We start from the raw sequence: 19,652 nt of genomic DNA on the forward strand, positions 1-19,652 counted from the left end.
TTCCCGCCCGGAAGTTTGAAAAAACTAGACACCCCTTTTTTCAATGTCACCCTGTCCATAAAAGAGGGAGGAATCAGTGAGGTTTGTTTGATTTAAGCGATTTAATTTTGAAGAAAACAGCTAAGATGTGAATTGTGCGTGGAGCTTCGTATAATAACAGTTGTCAGCTATTTTTGTTATGTGTATTAATGTATGTAGTTAAAGGAACAGTTCTAATTTAATATTAAATTTAATTTTAATTTAATATTAATTTACTCACATTCAAGGGTCCTTAAATGTTCTAAATTTTCAAAACAAAATTTAAGGCCTTAAAAAAGTCTTAAATTCACAGAAATATTGTTTTGTAGGTCTTAAATCATTTTAAACAGGTCTTAATTTTGCTTTGCACAAGTGAAGCTATACTCAGTCGGGCCGACATTCATCCAATGACCAACAATACATCCCAACGAAACCCTATTTTTTATTAATGAAACCTTATTTTAAAATTCTTTGTTGCAAATACATACAGTTCACAATGGCTGTTAGACATTTTTACTGCAAAATCCCCTAATGAAATTCCCTAATAAGGGAAAAAAGAAACTAAAAACAATTACCGAATTCCTCATGATAACACTGGGCCATTAGGGAAAAAAAACCCTAGACTTTAACTATTAACTCTGTATAAGTCTAAAATTTCATTCTTTATGGTCTTAAAGGGGTCTTAAAAAGTCTTATATTTGACTTAATGAAACCTGCAGATAGGCGGCTTAGATGTAGGTGGCTTTTTATTCATTCATTTTCCTTATTTATCAGGGGTCGCTGCAGTGAAATGAACCACCAACTATTCTGACAAATGTTTTATGCTGCGAATACCCTTCCACCTACAACCCAGTACTGGGAAACACCCATGCACATTCTTTCACACACGCTCATACACCATGGGCAATTTTGTTTACCCAATTCACTTAAAGCTTTGGACTTGTGGGGGAAAACGAAGCATCCGGAGTAAACCCACTCCAACATGGGCAGAACATCAGACACAAATATCCAACAGACCCAGCCAAGACTTAAACCTTCTTGCTGTGAGGTGACAGTGCCAACCACCATGCCATCACTTTTATTTAGTAGAACGTTTTTAAAAGTGTATGTTGTTCTTGGTAATTCATAAGAAAGTAAACAACTAAATAATGTGCTTTAAGAGTCGAAAAATCTTACACAGGCAAAACAAATGAATACCCAAGACTCCTGGCAATATACTGTATGTACACTGAGGTCTTATGAAGAAAAGCCACTGTTCTGTGCAAGAAAATGAACATTATTTATAACATCATTACTTTTGATCAGCAGACTTGACTTTTGGTTTACAACCTTTTATTTATATAGTATCCAAGGGTCTATTTATTGATTCTTATGTAATCAATTAGTTGGATATTAATGTTGACTTTTTGACATTATACACAATTTTTTGGTTCTTTGAAGCTCTGTCATAGCAAGTGCAGTGCTAAAAATCGCCTTGTGAGCTCACATACCTGAGACGATTCTTCGGTCGACTCTGTTATTTTATGAACAGGAACGGGCCATTGCTAAGAATCGCAGCGATATTCAAACCATATGCACTGTAAAAAAATAACTGTTAATCAACATGTTTCGTATTTTGTTGTTCACTTGGTGTTTTCTGTTTATTAATGGTTGTGAATTGCATTATGGGAGTTTTATCTCTGCTCTGTCAATTTTTAATGTAGAAAATTCAACACTGCAGATTAACAAAGTGACTTTTATGGGCATTTTTAGTAGTTTGAGACAAGATATTGTTTAAGAAATAATATAGAGAGAATTAAAATAACAGAAAACGTGCTGGCAGTTTGTTACCAGGTTTTGTACCTTAATTTACAACACATTCATTCATTCATTCATTTTCTTTTCGACTTACCCCCTTTATTAATTAGGGGTCCAACCGCCAACTTATCCAGCACATGTTTTATGCTGCGGATGCCCTTCCAGCTGCAACCCATCACTGGGAAACACCCATACACTCTCATTCACACACATAAACTATGGACAATTTAGTTTACTCAATTCACCTATAGCGCTTGTCTTTGGACTGTAGAGGAAACCGGGGCACCCGGAGGAAACCCACACCAACACAGGGAGAACATGCAAATTTCACACAGAAATGCCAACTGACCTACCCGAGGCTTGAACCAGCAACCTTGCTGTAAGGCTACAGCACTACCCACTGTGCCATTGCACCTTCCCAAACACAGAAAATATCATAAAGTCACTTTTCATCATCAAAAGCTTTTGGAGGAAACATCAAGATCCCATAATGCAATTCAAACCAACAAATACTTTTTTTTTTTTTTTTTTCAGAGCGTAGTACCGTGAGAGCGTGGTTTATCTTTAAACCTAGCAGCCTACACAAATATCAGATGCCATCACTTGATAGCCAGACACTCGTCAGCAAAAGCCAGCGGGTCTGACCTGTCCTGAAAGACTCTTTCATGCTGGAATGCTTATCTGAGTATTAATACTTCCTCATCTACATCACCTAACAAAAGGCACGCCATCATGAAAAGAAAATGCCTGAATTTGACTTTAGCCTATATAATGTTACCATATTCTCACAAACATAACCTTTGCAACTTAATCTGCGATTTCTTATAGTTCTAACAACTGCAATAATATACAGTGGGTACGGAAAGTATTCAGACCCTCTTTAATTTTTCAGTTATATTGCAGCTATTTTCTAAAATCATACGTTTTTTTTTCTCCTTAATGTACACACAGCGCCTTTTATTGACAAACACACAATTGTTGACATTTTTGCGATTTTTAAAAAAGTAAAACTGAAAGATTACATGTACTAAGTATTCAGACCCTTTGCTCAGTATTTAGTAGAAGCAGCCTTTTAATCTAATACAGCCTTGAGTCTTTTTGGGATAGGTGCAAGTTTTTCACACTTGGATTTGGGGATCCTCTGCCATTCTCAATGAGGAAAAAAAAATTAATTCATGTTAGCAAATGGCTGCAATATAACAGAGTAAAAAATGTTACGGGGTCTGAATACTTTCCGTACCCATTGTATGTATTCATCAAACCTATTGGCAATAGACAAAAATAAATTGTATTGATCAAAATTATTGATTTTTCTATTATGCCAAAAATAATTAGGATATTAAGATCATGTTCAATGAAGATACACTCCTGAGCAAAATCTTAAGACTGGGAGAAACATTTCAAGTGTTCACATTTTGTACTGTTGGAGGTTGTAAGTACTTCTTTAAAATACCAAATAAAAACACAAGTGCAAAAAACAGAGAATAGGCAATTAAATGAAACTTGCAATTCAACTCAGCCTCTAATCAGCTGAATAAAAAATTAGGACTACACTGTAAAAAACATAAAAAACAGTAATTTTTTTTGTAGCAGGGGTGCCAGAAAATTACCGTAAACCTACCCCAAACCCCAGGTTATTATTGTAATTATACAGATAATTAATGTGATTAAAAAGGTTATTACTGTAATTATACAGATTAATTAATGTGATTATAAGGATATTTGCTGTAATTATGCATGGTATTAATGCAATATAGGGATTAATTTATGTTATTATGGATGAAATCTCTAAATATTTCATAAAAATTTCCACTTTTAACATACCTTTAAAACTGGAAGAAAAACACTGTCATAAAACACTGTAAATATAACTATAAATTATAATATAGTTGAACAAATATTTTAAGGATATGTAGGTTAAACTTAAAAACTATTTTCTTGAGAAAATACAAAACTGTTATCTGTTTAATTTTTTACAAAAAACAAATTTGGTCATCGTTTAGCAACAAAAACAAGGTTAGTGTCATGTGAGGACGCCTGCACAACAAAGTTGAGGATCAAATAGCAGTTTATTAACAGAATCATCTTGCAATTAAAGGTTGAAACAGGAACAAACAGGTGCACAGATAATCCCAAGCATAAAGATGGCAAACAAATTAACAAAGTAAAGGGGTCAAATGTGGCAAGACAAAGGGAAACACGTCATAATGCTCACTAGTTTAAGACTCAGAAACGATGTGCCTGTGTGTGTGTTTATAGTCCTTGAAATCAGTCCATAACGATCTTCTGACTGTCTGTGTAATCAGTTAGAATTAGGAACCCATGTGTGCGAGGTGCATGCTGGGAGTTATAGTTCATTAAAGTAACGTGTGTTTTTTTGTTTTTCAACAGCCGCTAGATCACTGGTGATCGTCACAGTTCATATAGCAACATTGTTAGAGTAGTAAAATAAACATTTAATAGTTTACAGTGCATGCATTATATGCAGCCTACAAACATTAGGCTATTGTTTTACTTTATCAACCTCATGTTAATTTCTTCATATGTTTATCTTCACAAAAAACTATTTGACTGATTTTTTTTCCTTGTTTTTACAGGAATAATCTGTAAATATTACTCTCTAAAAATACATCAAATTTCCTTTAAAAAGTAGAAAAATATTATAATACCAAAATACAAGTGTCACAATCACCAGCGATCTCTAACCACCAGAGGTCACTGGAAAACATTCTCTCTGGCAGAACTACAAATCTTCGCCCCCACACACACCTGCTTCCTCATTTAGACTGATTACACTCACACCACCTGAGGATTGTCAAAGACTGATTACACACTCCATTTAAGCAGCACACACACTCATTCACGTTGCCGAGTCTTGTTATCTTTATAGTAACACTACAACGCGGTTTCCTTGTCTTGTTTCTTGTGTTTTGACCCTTGCCTTGTTAGCCTTTTCATCTTAGTCTGCTGCCTGCCTTTTGACCTCTCACCTGTTTACTGATTACGATTCTGGACTGTCTCCATATAGCTGTTTGCAACTGTATTGATCATTGCTTGCCTGACCACTGATTAAACCTGCATTTGGATCCTACCTCAGTTGTTTGTGTCACTCCCCGGGTTTACAAGCAATAACTAAATTTAATGTGAGAATTTTTTATTACAGAACATATCTGTAAAATAACAGGTATTTCACTGTATAATGAAAACATTTAAAATTTTGTAAAAAAATACAGACAATTACCTGTAAAATAACGTTTATTTTTTTACAGTGTGCATAGCTCAATTTTGTGCAAAACTGTCTTTGCTGTCATTTTCCTTTGGCCTGTATCACACATGATCTCAAGATGGCAAAGGCAAAAAGGCTTTCTCTCTTTGAACGTGGCAGAATTGTTGAGCTGCACAAGCAAGGGCTCTCACAGTGCGTCATTGCTGTCAAAGTTGGATGTAGTCAGACCGTCATTTTAAATTTCTTAAAAGATCCTGAGCATTATGGGACAAAAAAGTCAAATGGAAGACCTAATAAAATTTCACCTGCACTGAGCCGGAGGATCCAAAGGGCTGTCCTAGAAGACACAGGCAGATCCTCAACCCAAATTAAGGTCCTCACTGATGCTGACTGCAGCCCAATAACCATGAGAAGACATCTTTGAGAGAAGAGCTTAAAGAACAAAAAATGTTTTTAAAGGCCACATCTTCTCCCACACAACAAGCTTGCCTGCTCGGAAGTTGCAAGGGAGCACCAAACATGGGGCATTGCAAAGTGGAAGAAAATTTTATTCTCTGAGGATTTTTTTTTTTTTACCAGGATGGTCCTGATGGTTTCCAACGCTACTGGCATGATAAAACAAGATTCCACAGGAGATGTTTTCTACACAGCAGTTTTGGAGGCTCCATCATGATCTGGGGTGCTTTTTAATAAAATTTTGAAAATTGAGCTTCAGGTTAAACAGGCCTGTCAAACAACTGCTGGTTATTTATACATATTGAAGCGGGCAACCCTCTTGACTGAGGACCCTCGTCTGTGCAGAAAATGACTGGATCTTTCAACAGGACAATGCTGCAATTTACAATGACCATTCTGCATGCTCTCCTGATTAAATCCCATTGAGAACATTTGGGGATGGATGGCAAGGGAAGTTACAAAAACAGGCGCTAGTTCCAGGCCGTTGGTGACCTTCTTGAAGCCATCTTAACCACATGGAGCAAGGTTACCACCAGCCTCCTGGAAACACTTGTATTAAGTATGCCGAAATGAGTGTTTAAAGTAATCAACCTGAACGGAGGTGTTACATACTACTGGGTCATTTTGACAATTTTAGTTCTATTGTCGTGTTTTTTTTTTTTTTGGTCTATGGTCCTATATTTTTGATCAGCTGATTTGAGCGTGTTTAAGTTTAAATGCTTGTTGCTTGCAACCCAGGCTCAATCTGAAAATATAGTCCTGTGGACATTTTTGGAGACAGCAAAATACGTCCCGGGAGGTACGTATTTTTGCAGTTTTTGTTTTCGCAAATCCATGAGAGGCCGCTGTGTAGGCTTTTTCATATCTCAAATTTATCACTGGAAAGCGTATTTAATCAGACGATAAATGATTTTGTTATCCAGGCTCACATATGAACAATAATATGTTTTAATTTAGCCTGCTTTCATGCAGCTGTGTCAAGGTTATAGGGCCAGGATAGCTTGTAAATCCCAGCTTAATCACTAACCTTACTATGCAATTTCCATCTAATGTTTTATTCAGGTTCACAAACTTTTTTGAAAAACCAAATTAGACAGAGATAAATTATTAAAATAAAAAAATGTAATCTCCGGCAACACGGTGACTCAGTGGTTAGCTCTGTCGCCTCACAGAAAGCCCGCTGGTTTATATCTCGGCTGGGCTGGTTGGCATTTCTGTGTGGAGTTGCATGTTCTCCTTGTATGAGTTAAATGGATGTTTCCCAGTACTGGGTTGCAGCTGGAACGGCATCTGCTGTGTAAAATATATGCTGAATATGTTGGCGGTTCATTCCACTGTGGTGAACCCTGATAAACGGAATAAGCCGAAGGAAAAAGAATGAATGAAAAATTTTGTTATGATTATCAGCGTGCCAGCCTGTGCAAATCACTGGTATTTAAGCAGATCTCAACGGACTACAAATCTGCCATTTATGGACTACAAGATCCAGTCACGCATCATACACACACAAACGGTTCTAAATTAACATTATGATGCAGTTTCCTTGCCTTGTCTGCTGTGTACCGAGCCTTTGTTTGTTTGTTTGCGTTGCCTGCTGCCTACCTGTATTGATCATTCGCCTGGTATTCGACTCTAGAATTCCTGTATTAATCTGTTTGCCCCTGATTGTGAACATTACCACCTTTCTGGCCATTCTCTGTTTATTAAACGTGCATTTGAATCTGCACTTCCTTTGTCAGCGTCTCCCTTGTAACAAATGTCATCTGCCAACTCAATTCAGATGTATTAAGCAAAATACAAAGAATGGAACAAAAATCTAATAAAATCAGACGCCCAAAGTTGTAAGCAACATTTAGTAAGTTTATTCCATTTTCATCTTTACACATTTCAGTCATCACTGAACGTATCACTCAGTATAAATCTGCATATTTCCGATAAAATAGAATGTATTTATTAGTGCTGTCAAAATTATTGCGCCAACGCATGCGATTAATTTGAAGTATTTAACGCGCTAAAAAAATTTACGCAGTTGCAGTTTTTTTATTTCCTCTTGTGGTCGATGTGTGTTTAACGTGCAAAGAAATATGTATAAGAAGACCAAGGAAGCGCTTTTTGAAGGCAAGTTTCAGTATGAAACAATTAATGTCGCATCACAAGGCTCTTCAGCGTTTTCTCCAGAGTTTTATGCTATTTCGGGTGTTTCATTTTTAACTTTCGACTTCTGTTTTAATAGAATTTTATACCGCATGGCGAACGGAAAGAAAAACCTCCGCATTTCGTAACTCGGTGGTCCTTTAAGATAATCAAAAATCGCTGCTTACATCGTAGATTCCTAATAAGAGTGTTATCTTAATCATATTAAATCCGGAGTATTGGTGTCTTATGTAAATGTACTCAGAAAGTGACATGATGTCGCGAGCTGTCAGAAAGCGCATTTCTCTGCCTTTCAGCATGAGCCCTCAAATGTGTCATTAAGTTTGACGTGTTTCCCCCTTACACGCAAGTGTCTGCTTCGCGTTGTTGTGTCAGAATCCTTGTAAAGTACAGCCATACTTTAGAACGCTTAAAGTACAGCCATACTTGCTTTAGAAGCAAGTTTGATGAAAACTAACATGCGTGTTAAATCTGAAGGGAGTCGATCCGCCTGCCCTGTCCTGCGCGCAGTGTGTGCGTGTGCGTGCACGTGTTTCTTAGCAACAAACCTGCCTAAACGTAGCCACTAAATCAGAAAGTTACTAATTGCCAGGAGATTGCGTTGCACTCTCAGCTCACATCATTCAAAAGAAAAGACTGGACTGTTTTAGCAACTGTCTGAATTTAAAGGAGGACTGAGTAAAATTGTTTCTACTTTATAATTAACGTTCTCAACTCACAGCAATACACTTTTACAATGAGTGCAATTGTTTGTATTCAATATTTTATTGTTATTATAATTTTCCATATCTGCAACGCCTGTATTTTGGCATTTTTTATTTTTTTTGCAGTCCACTTCGAATCCAACTTGGAAATATTTTTTTTCTTTATGGCAATAGCCCCTTTCACACATACAGACCTTTCTGGAAAATTAACGGCAATTTTCTGGAAAAGTGTATGTGTGAACAGGCCCTTTTTGAAAATACCGGTAAATTCGTTCTGGCTATTTTCCTGGAAAGAGAAGTTGTAAGATTACCGGTAATTTACCGAAATGCTGCACTGTGTAAACGCAGAAAGAAGATTGCTGGAAAGAGCGCGTGTACGTCTAGAACGTGCTGACGTGAGACGTCTGCTTTAGCCAATCAGAACAGTCAGACGCATTCACGTCTGCGCGGTTTATGAGAATAAAAGCCTTTGAATATTTTTTCCAGACACATTTAGCTGCTAGAAATTAGTCAGATAACGTTTATATGTTCATCTTATTGCCAACCGTGTAAATAATTATTGATAAGATGCTTATGATAAGCTGTTGTTTGTTTACCTTCAAGCTTTGCGTGTGCCCGTGAAACAGCCCATGAGCGCCAGCACACACACATATCATGTACATCTCGACATGCGAAAGTGTTTCTCTATACGTTTTCATCTAAGTTGTTTACAATACTGATCCATCCACAGAGTTTTTAATGTAGTCAAATGTTTACAAATACAATGGCAGCCGTTTAGAGGTAATTTCTGGTTAATGATGTCAGAATTTACCAGTATTTTGGAATGGATGTGTGAATGGTGCTTTCCGGAAAAAATCTGTAACATCCTTGCTTGTGTAAGCAACACTATTGATTGTGAAATTCATTATTGAATACAAATTCAAATGGCATTAACATGCCTGTGTTTTAATTTCTGCAATAAATATGGCTGTCAAGCCAGGATCTTGATGGTTTGTTGTGGATATGTTGTTTACATAAAAAAATCTGTGTTACAAGTTAAAGAAAAATTCTAATAAACAATTATATTTTGAATTTAAATAGTCTTGCGTTTACATTAATTTTACATTTGAATAGCAAAAATTACAAAATTCAGGCTTTTAAATGCGATTACTTGTGATTAATCACGATTCATTTTCAAAAAAAGGTGCTATTAATTAGTTTTTTTAATCGATTGACAGCACTAGTATTTATATATATTACTTATTTCAACTACCCTTGCAATTGTTACCGTTTGATTGAAACCTCTGAGCTTACCAGTCAGTTTTCTCGATACCTAATTTTGGATGTTAAATACTACAATAGATAGTTATAATAGCATCTCATTGTTCAGCCAAAAATCCCCTCTTGCCTCTTTCAACACAGCATCTGCGCATTACTCTTTATGAATATAAACATCATCAGTGTATAAATGGCTTATCACATGTTGTAAAATCTGTCCATTAATAACAGGACTGCAGTGCTTCCACAAATACACACCATCATCATATTCAATGAACACCTCAACCTGCAAAGAGATCACATAAAGTGTCATTAACCTCCCATTGTAAATCTCTCTTACAGCATTTAAATGCACCTTTAAAGACCGTGAACACAGAGTAACTGTAAAAGGAGTTAAAGCTTTAATGATGCTAAGAATTTTTTGTATTCTCACACACAGATGTCCACAGTTTATATCAGTAATGCTGATCTGATGATAAATAGTCTATAAACGGTCATTGTGGTTTCACCTTCCCTCTAGTTTGCTGTGTGTGTTGTGATGTCACAGACTGTGATGTCACAGAGTGGTGCGAAGGAGCCTCATCACACGCTGGTAAAGCTGCTGAACAACTGATAACAGATTCCTGCAACACACAGAAGAGTTACAGTCAGTATTGAAAATATATATTACAATGGTACTTTATATTACTAAATGTGTTACTTAGTTACTTTTAAAGAAAAGTTATGTGAAAGTATGGAAGTATGGTCTTTTTTTTTTTTTTTGAGTAACAGGCTTGAAACTCTACATTTTTACCCTACGCTGGTTAAAGTTCGGCAGTCATACATGGGATTTATTATATTATGGAGCAGCTGTGGCCTAAAGGTTTAAAAGTTGTACGTGTGACTCAATGGTTCATTTCTCGGCACCGTAGGGAAGTGAATAAACAACACTTTCTTACACCCTCTATGGCTCATGAGCAAGTCCCATGAGTCCCATAGCCAAGACACTGAGGATAATTGATCCTTTTAAATATAATTCTTCAACATTTTATCTATCATTACGCACTCTTGAGTCTCTTATATAACTTTTTCTTCTAAAAAAAAACAACAACAGATAACTACCAGAGTCTACACCATATGTCAATGGGCTATATGCACGGCAAGTGTTTTTCAGCCACCGATAGACTTTCGGTGAGAGGTGTATGTGGCTTTTATCACCTTTATTTCCTTTTACATCATTGAAAATGTAATTATAATTGGTTAAATTTAGACTTTAGAATTAATTTACAGTGTAAAACCCAAAAAGTTAAGGTAACTCAAACCATTCGAGGAAACCAATAGCAAAAAAAAAAACATTTTAGTTAAAAAACTAACCCTAAGTACTGTGAACTTACTCTGTTTGAATAAACGAAGCAATTTTAGCACAGTAAAACCAAATAAATGAGAACTCAAACCATTTGAGGTAACCGATTGCAACAAACCATTTGAGTTAAAAGGTCACACTTTACAATAAGGTTCAGTAGTTAATGTTAGTTAATGCTTTTACTAACATGAACAAACAATGAACAATACATCTACTACTGTATTTGTTCATGTTAGTTAATGTTAATGAAAATACAGTAGTTCATTGTTAGTTTATGTTAACTCATATTACATTAACTAATTTTAACAAGCATGGACTTGGATGTTAATAATGCATTAGTAAATGTTCAATTATGATTAATAAATGCTGTACATGTGTTGTTCACGATTAGTTCATGTTAGTAAATGCATTAACTAATGAACCTTATTGTAAAGTGTTACCAGTTAAAAAAAAACAATAATCTATATAAGTACTGTGAACTTATTCCATTTAAGTTGAAGTAATGAGGTATTTAATTATAATTACCTTCAACACTGAGTTTAAAACTCTTTTCAAATAAGTAAATTAACTTTCAGTATTTTTATTTATTTAACTACACTCATTTCATTTGATAAAGTTGACTGTAAGTGAGACGAAAGACCATTTAAACCAGTGAAATCAAGAGTAGAAACTTTATTAAAAATACTGTGGTAAAATAAATGTGCATATTTTAGACATGGCATAAAACAATGCAATTTAATGCAAAGCTTCTTGTCCGGTGTGATATCTACTTCATACTGTATCTCAATCAGGCAGTGAAGATTATTGTTTTAAAATAAATCAGTTCTTAATTTTAATAATGGCATTCACCAGAAGCATCTGAAAAAGCAGCTAAAAGTCCCTGTGAATATAGGCCTTTCCATCCAAAATTTTAAACATTTTTGCTCCATTTATTAAAACATCTTTATTTAATTTTTGTGCACACTACGTCTTTAAATCCTTAACATTAAAATTTTATTGTTTTGTAACAATCCAAAACAAAAACTGCTCAGGGGTAGCTTAAATAATGTGTCAGTGCTCTTTGGGTAAGGGACTCGTCAGAATAAACAGCAAAAATCAGTCCAAGGCATTTAAAATTGTGAAAAAACATTAAAAAGTCTTTATTGACATGGCTATGCCTTAAAACTACACATTTCAGCAAACAACTGCCTTCATCAAGGTAACCTCATAGCCATGTCAATAAAGGCTTTTTAATATTTTTCCACATTTTTTGAGTGCTTTGGGATGATTTTTTTTCTGTAGATTTTTTTTGTAGTTGATAGTTGATTCATGTGAATATCTATAGTTACACAAATTCAAAAAAGGTTTCTCATTTACTCAACAAAAGCATCTTGGAGACTTAAAATGCAGACTTTTAAACATGACTTTTTTAGTTTTGCATAAACAACAACAATGTAAATCTGCAAAAACAGTGAAACGATGGTTATTACATGTTCAGTGAACAGGCATGCATGAATACTTGGCAACCAAGACAATAATGTTATATGTCGGAGCTGACATGGCCAACTCTAGGCATGGGCCGGTATAAGATTCTGATGGGATGATAACCTTGGATAAAAATATCACGGTTTCACTGTATTTTGATCATTGCTCTAAAAAAAATAAATAAATAATAAAAAAAAAAAAAATAATATATATATATATATATATATATATATATATATATATATATATATATATATATATATATATATATATATATATATATATATATATATATAATATTTTTATATAATTCTGGGTAAAAAACTAAAACTTTTTCCCCATTGAGCACTATATATTTTATTTTGAGAAACATTTCAAATATTTTGGAGCAGTAAACATGTCTACATAATTCAAATGACTCATTGCTGTCTTCAATAGTTTCTAAAACACAGATTTCATTACAATTTAAAACAGCATCTTTGGATATCGTTTCTGCTGGAGATACTGTTGTCCTAAAAAATGTGAAAAAAAAATATTACACATAATAAACACGGAACGGTATAGCAGAAAATCTTGCCGTTTTCAAAACCTTGAATTTTCCAATCCGCAATATACCTTAAAAACAGTTATCATCACATGCCTATACTGGCCTGGCATGCAAAATTTCTAGATATTTCTAGCATTTCTAGATCATAGACATGTAAATGTACAATGAGACATCCTGACCTCATTGACGCTTCTGTCTAATTTTACACAAACAAGGTGATCTCATTTCCTGGCAAAAAAAATTTGAAACATAATACTGGTGTAAGCTGTTTCAGGAGTAGCATAGTGTGTTAGACACAAACTCATCATTTCTGATACACCATACCCTAAATTCCCATGTAAGTATATCAAAATGATCAAAATCTCACCTGGCACCATTGGAGACACAGTTGTGTCTGTCTGGGTGAAGGCAGAAGAGTGAAGTTAAACAGTAGGCACAGCACAAAAACATGGAAAGCAGTTTCCCCTTTAAAGACATCTTCTGCCCACTGCTCTTAAGGATCTTTAGTGGTCCTTTGAAAAGCCCAAGGCGTTCCTTCTTAAGCCAGCTGAAGGTAAAGATGGGCAGTGATTTGTAGGTGAGGGCAGGGCACAGTTAGCCCAAAACACATCCAAAAGCTTTCTGTGGCCAGAGTGTAGCAACAACTGCTGACCAAAATAGGCTTTCAATAGCAGTGAACAGTCTAGTAGGGGTGAAAAACATCATCACATTGTTGAGCCGCTGAAAGCCAGGCTTTATTGTGTAGCATTGACATAAAAAGATCTTTCCGTGTTATGAATGACTGTGTTCAGATTGTTCAAAACAATAATGCCTTATTCACATGACTCCAGAGGAAAGTTTAAAGAGGTCAGCGCATTATTGTGGAATTAACTGATTCCTATATGTCCCGATCTGTCTTATGACCCTGGTTCCTATGATAAAGTGTGAATGGGTTTGGATATGGTAAATGTTTATTCACCCATGAGTGATTCTGTTTATTCAGAGTTCACTCATGAGTAATCACAGTCACGCTGTTAGTGTCCACCCACCTCCCATCCCACTCTCCAAACCAAACCCTCTGTCCGTGTTCATCAGTTTCTCTTCCCCCTTTTAGTTTGAAGACCGATCCCATGCTGGTAGAAAGACATCTCAGATATGCAGCAGACAAAATGTACACATTTTGAATAAGTTCTGGTCTTTGTCTTCATCCTAAGAACGGGAAAATCACATCCCAAGAGACGATGAAAGGAAGTTTGGAATCTTTGGACATCTTCTCTGCAGTTGGGTCGTGTTCTCTGTTGAATCGATTGGGCTTTTCTACAATGAGAAGAATGGGGAAAGGAGTTTGTCTACTTCTGGTTACAGTTTCAGGCAGGGAACACTCTTGAACATCTGGAAATTGAGATGTGATTTGAGGATCTTTCTTAACGAAGAGCCAACGATAAGGATTTCACAAGAGCCGTTTTTGTACTTCAATAAGGTTAGGTTGAAATTTCATCATAATCAAATTCACATGGATAAAGTCTCTTCACAGTAGGAAGTATGCTCTGATGGGACCTGGATGACAGCCAGGCAGAACAAGGGTCAGATAAACGAAAATACAACAGCAGAAAAAGGATGATGTTGTGCTTTCCCCAATGGGAATGAAGAAACATCAACATCCTTGTGTCTATTTTCTCTTCTTAAAACCTTCTTGGGTCAGCTATTAATGCAACAATGATCGCTTTCAACCTGACTCAGGAGACTTCCTTGCAAACTATGAAGGAGAATTTCAGAGTAACATCACCCAGTCCAGAGCTCACAACTCCCGCTGTTATTGAAAGAGTAGTAGTGACCACTGGCTGTATTCTTAGTGTGGGATCCATATTGATTATCTCCACCAACCTTCTAGTTGCCATTTCCCTGATCATGCTCATCCGCAAAAGAGGCTACCAGAGCTGGTGTTTCGTTTTAAACCTGTCCATTGCAGACATTCTAGTCGGTGTGGCCATTACAGGCATCGCCACTGATGCTCTCCAAGGAACAACGGCCTCAATGGAGAAGGGCATTTGTTTGTTCCGAATGACTTTCATCATGGCGCCGACTGCAGCCTCCATCCTAACAATGTTCATGATTTCGGTGGATCGCTACATGGCTATAAAACTGCCGCTCCGCTATTCGGAGTTAATGAATAAGAAGATGATCACAGGGGCTCTGGTCTTCACTTGGATTCTCTCATCACTGGTGGGATTTTCTCCTGGGATTTTGAAACCGATGCAGCAGGAAAACTATCAGAAGGTCTGCACGTTCTTCTCCGTCATCGAGCCCAAAAGCATTGTTGTGGTCTTCTGCATGTTTTTCTTCCCGCTGCTCTCAGTCTTCATCTATTTCTACATGGATATCCTAAAAATCGCCTGCACCCACCAGAAGCGCATCCGTGCCCAGCAAGCAAGTTCACGGTTTTTGACGTCTAGCCGTTATTGGGGTCACGTAAAAGCCCTGCGGACTGTAGCCGTGCTGGTTGGATGCTTCACCCTCTTCTGGTGTCCATTTTTTGTGGTCAGTATTGTGCAGGTCTCATGTCCAGACTGTGAACTTTATTACTTTTTGGAGAACCATCTGTGGTTGCTGGGAACCACAAACTCTCTTGTCAATCCCCTGGTGTACGCCTGCTGGCAGCGAGAGGTGAGGGACCAGATCTGTGAACTCTTTGCTTATATCAAAGCAGGGTTTTGTCGTGAGAGGCGCTCCAAGGGAGGGGACGGACGCACAAAAGACCACCTGACCGTTGCACATGCTGACAAGTTTCATGACAAGACTCTGGCCACGCAGTTAAATTACTGTGGGTCTGTCACAATACCGGAATAACATCCGGAAAATATTCCAAACAGAGTGGGATTGTCCTTTTAGTCCGCTGTTGAGAGGAAACTGTAAAAGTCTCTTAATGGATGTGGAGCCCAGAGTATCTGTCGAAATAAAACAGCACATTTGTTTGCTTTCCTTCTCCGCCTGCAATGAACACATTACTTTTGAAATGTAACCAAAGCACTTTGTTCCCAATAGTTTTTTTTCCAATTGTAATATAAATGACTTGTGCATTAAACAAACATATTCAACATGTGTTTTTGTCAATTATTATGCAATATGTATTTGTTCACAACAGAAAAAAATACATTGAAAAGCTTTATACAGAGTGAGAGCTAAACAAACCATTTACTTTGACAGTATTAGATTATAGCTAGTAGACATCTAAGGGAGACATTGCAAACAAACTGAAGAGGAAATTCTGACATATTCTGGATATTTGGGTTTAACATTTCAAAATCAGATTTGACAGCGGTTTGATGATTTGAAAAGTTTACTTTTACATTTGAGTGATTTAGCGAGGCAGTGGCGCCAGGTAGTGCTGTCGCCTCACAGCAAGAAGGTCACTGGGTCGCTGGTTCGAACCTCGGCTCAGTTGGCGTTTCTGTGTGGAGTTTGCATGTTCTCCCTGCCTTCGCGTGGGTTTCCTTCGAGTGCTCCGGTTTCCCCCACAGTCCAAAGACATGCGGTACAGGTGAATTGGGTAGGCTTAATTGTCTGTAGTGTATGAGTGTGTGTGTGAATTTGTGTGTGGATGTTTCCCAGAGATGGGTTGCGGCTGGAAGGGCATCCACTGCGTAAAAACTTGCTGGATAAGTTGGTGGTTCATTCCGCTGTGGCTACCCCGGATTAATAAAGGGACTAAGCCGACAAGAAAATGAATGAATGAATTTGAGTGATTGGTCAGTGAGATTATTCATCCTTATTGTCCACTTGTTCACTTCGGTTCATTCTGAAACTGATTCTGTGCAGTAATAATTATAAACAATATAGTACAAATAAAATATACAATTTTATATAACATGGGTTTTATCAAGATGGATGCATTCATTTAAACCTAAATATTCATTCATTCATTTTCCTTGGGCTTAGTCTGATTTATCAGAGGTGACCACAGCAGATTGAACCAACAACTAATCTGCAATATGTTTCATGCAGCTGATGCCTTTCCAACCACAAATCAGGGAAACACCCCCACACACTCACATTCACACACACACACACACACACACACACACACACACACACACACACACACACACACACACACACACTCATACACTACAGCCAATGGTAATCAAATTCACCTGTAGCCCATGTCTTTGGACTGTGGGAGAAACCAGAGCACCTGGAGGAAACCCCCGCCAACAAGAGAACATGCAATCTCCACACAAAAATGCTAACTGGCCACTGTGCCACCAAAATTAGATGTAGATAAGCATGCGTTGGCCAAAATTATGATTTTTTTTTTTTTTCATTTTTAATATTACTGACAGAAAAAAATGTGTATCTAAGGGTCCTTGAAATATTTATGCCAAACAGTAAAACAATGTCATTTTTAAGTTATTTCTTATAATATTGTTATATATGTTATCTGCCATTGCAGTGCCATTAAAGTATATGCTTCATATGCAAGCTCAGTAAGCCCTTTTAAAGTATGAGAAATGCAATTACATACCAATAATAAACCTTTCAAGGCCCAAGGTGTTTTTTTTACATGCATTTTTTATTTCTCTTTGCTATTTTGGCATATAGGAACATAATTATTATCTTTTGATATGGTGTACTTTTAGATAAAAATGATGTCCATATATGTGGACTCGTGGTCTGAATTTACAAAAAACACTTTTTCCTGAATGTTTTTAATGCATATATAACATATACATTTTTTCCCCATTTTGGACAGTTAAAAATAGTGTTTGGGACATTTCATATGCTGCAAAACAGTTGCAGGATGACACTGTCTGTGACAAAATATAAAACATTCAAAGTATTTTAAATAGCCACTTAAGGGCTAAAATGTACTGTCCACGTATGTGGCCACTAAGTCCTAGGAGATTAATGCTAAACAATTACTTGAAAAAAGAAACTACTTACTTCAAAAAGAAACTACTCGATCAGCCTGTTTTCTACACCCCATGACTCCTGAGCAAATTATGGGATTAACTTTTGTTAAACTCAAACAGAGAAAGGTTGGCAATCAAGTTTTTTTCATAAACAACAACAACAAGGTAACATTATTTTGCTTATTCTTGAACTAGCAGTTATTAAAAGACAGGAAAGAAGACAGACATTTTGCATATCACTGTTGCCTTTAAGATTTTACAATTATCGATGAGGGGACATTCTAAAATGCTTAGCATGAAAAAAGCTTAATGTACATCAACAAGAGAAACCCAATTTTTTGTCAAACTTTACTTGTAATTAACCCTAACTTCTATAAAAAGAACAAGTCCCAAGCAAAATAGTCTGCCAATGGGGTAAAAAAAAATCTTATGTCAAAAGGAGAAACAAGATTATTTTGCTCACCCCATCGGCAGATTATTTAGCTTGTTTTAAGGAAAAAATCACTTAATATTGGCATATTATTTCTCAAAACAAGACAATATGTTTTGCTTACCTAGAAAATGCTTCTTGATATAAGAGTAATTTTTTGATATTTGGACTAGAAACATGCCAAAAAAAAAATCCTAGAAAATAAATTATGCAGTGTAAATCCTAGTTTGGAACATTTGTGTTATTTTATATGGCCACAAAGGGAAATCAATATTTCACAATAGTATATTGCTTACATAAGAGTCACATGTCATTATACCTCAAAATAATCTGTCTTTATTAGTAAGATAACATTTTGGGGCTAATTTTATGATGAAAGCTCTGTAAGTTAAATTGTTGTGTGCAATTAAATTAAATCAGAGGCCTGCTGTGCTGATGGGGTATATGTACACTGACTTTTAATTTTAGTAAGGCAGCCCCAGGGCTTTCAGTGTCTTTCTGTTATAAAATTGCCACATTTAAGGTCTGATTTCTTTGAAAATTAGTGATCTTTACTGCGTGTTAGATATTCGATATGTGGGTTTCAGACCGGACAAGAATCACTGATTTAAATGACATTTCCCCCAACATGTTTACCCCAGTATTTTCTGGTATGAAGTTTCTGCAGCCTGCTGATCTTGACGGCGCTATCTGTACACGGTCTTTTATCTTGTTACTCTTGAACAACTGAATGAATGCTTAAGTCTATTTAACTGAAAGTGTTATTACATTACAACATCGATGCTGTGAAAGGAACCTTATGAAACTGAAAATAGTCACATTAAGCTTTCACCGGATGTTTATCTTTGGCTGAAAAACCCTATTGATTAAACATCTTGGTTGATTGGTTTGATAAATGTTAGAATTTTCCATGATATTTCTAATAAAGCTTTTCAACAAAGAATTGTTTATTTTGATAAATCATTTCTGTCAAATATGATGCTATAGCCTATTTTTATGAAGACATTAAGTTAATCATCACATCTAGTTTTCTCTTTGTTTCCTTTAGAGCCTGTTTAAGGTACAAAATAACAAAAATGCAGTAAATATTGCTGAAATTTTTGCTAATTCAACCATTTAAGCCTCTAAACTGAGGAAAATGTAGGCTATAATTCAATCAAACTGACAGAAACTATTAATTTTTAGCAGTGTTGTAAGCATGATTCGTTCGTTTGTTTGTTTGTTTATTTGTTTTTTGTTCATTTTTTTTATTATTTACCACTGTTTTAATGATTTAGCGAAATAATTTAGCTACTTTGCAATTAGCATGGTTTTACTACAAAAACGCCGTATGGACAGTCAGTCAAATACACATCCCACAATCCTTTT

General features: G+C 36.1%; 1 protein-coding gene and 1 long non-coding RNA gene across 4 annotated transcripts; one reads left to right on the top strand and one right to left on the bottom strand.

Moving 5' to 3' along the window:
* The first annotated feature begins 26 nt into the window (after positions 1–26).
* gpr119 (G protein-coupled receptor 119) lies at positions 27–16,039 on the top strand. Of its 2 annotated transcripts, none has more exons than XM_021473442.3 (2): positions 27–81; positions 14,059–16,039. In XM_021473442.3, the coding sequence occupies exon 2, from the start codon at positions 14,661–14,663 to the stop codon at positions 15,789–15,791; it is 1,131 nt and encodes a 376-aa protein (XP_021329117.1). In that variant the 5' UTR covers positions 27–81; positions 14,059–14,660; the 3' UTR covers positions 15,792–16,039. The 2 variants fall into 2 exon arrangements, with proteins under 2 accessions (XP_021329117.1, XP_073791576.1); XM_073935475.1 differs by having other exon boundaries at positions 14,159–16,039.
* Positions 7,337–19,641, bottom strand: LOC141379897 (uncharacterized). 2 transcript variants are annotated; one of them, XR_012396860.1, is made up of 4 exons: positions 18,409–19,641; positions 17,886–17,933; positions 13,333–15,889; positions 9,991–10,235 (listed from the first exon to the last, which is right to left on the bottom strand). It is a non-coding gene; the product is annotated as an uncharacterized lncRNA (long non-coding RNA). The 2 variants fall into 2 exon arrangements; XR_012396859.1 differs by lacking the exons at positions 17,886–17,933; positions 18,409–19,641 and adding an exon at positions 7,337–9,898 and having other exon boundaries at positions 10,122–10,235; positions 13,333–14,064.
* Between the last annotated feature and the right edge of the window lie 11 nt (positions 19,642–19,652).

Source organism: Danio rerio, chromosome 21, assembly GCF_049306965.1.
Source record: "Danio rerio strain Tuebingen ecotype United States chromosome 21, GRCz12tu, whole genome shotgun sequence".
In the NCBI taxonomy this organism is placed as follows: domain Eukaryota; kingdom Metazoa; phylum Chordata; class Actinopteri; order Cypriniformes; family Danionidae; genus Danio; species Danio rerio.

Coding starts and splice junctions, on each gene's coding strand:
- gpr119 (XM_021473442.3), top strand. CDS start 14,661: ATGATCGCTTTCAACCTGACTCAGGAGACTTCCTTGCAAACTATGAAG.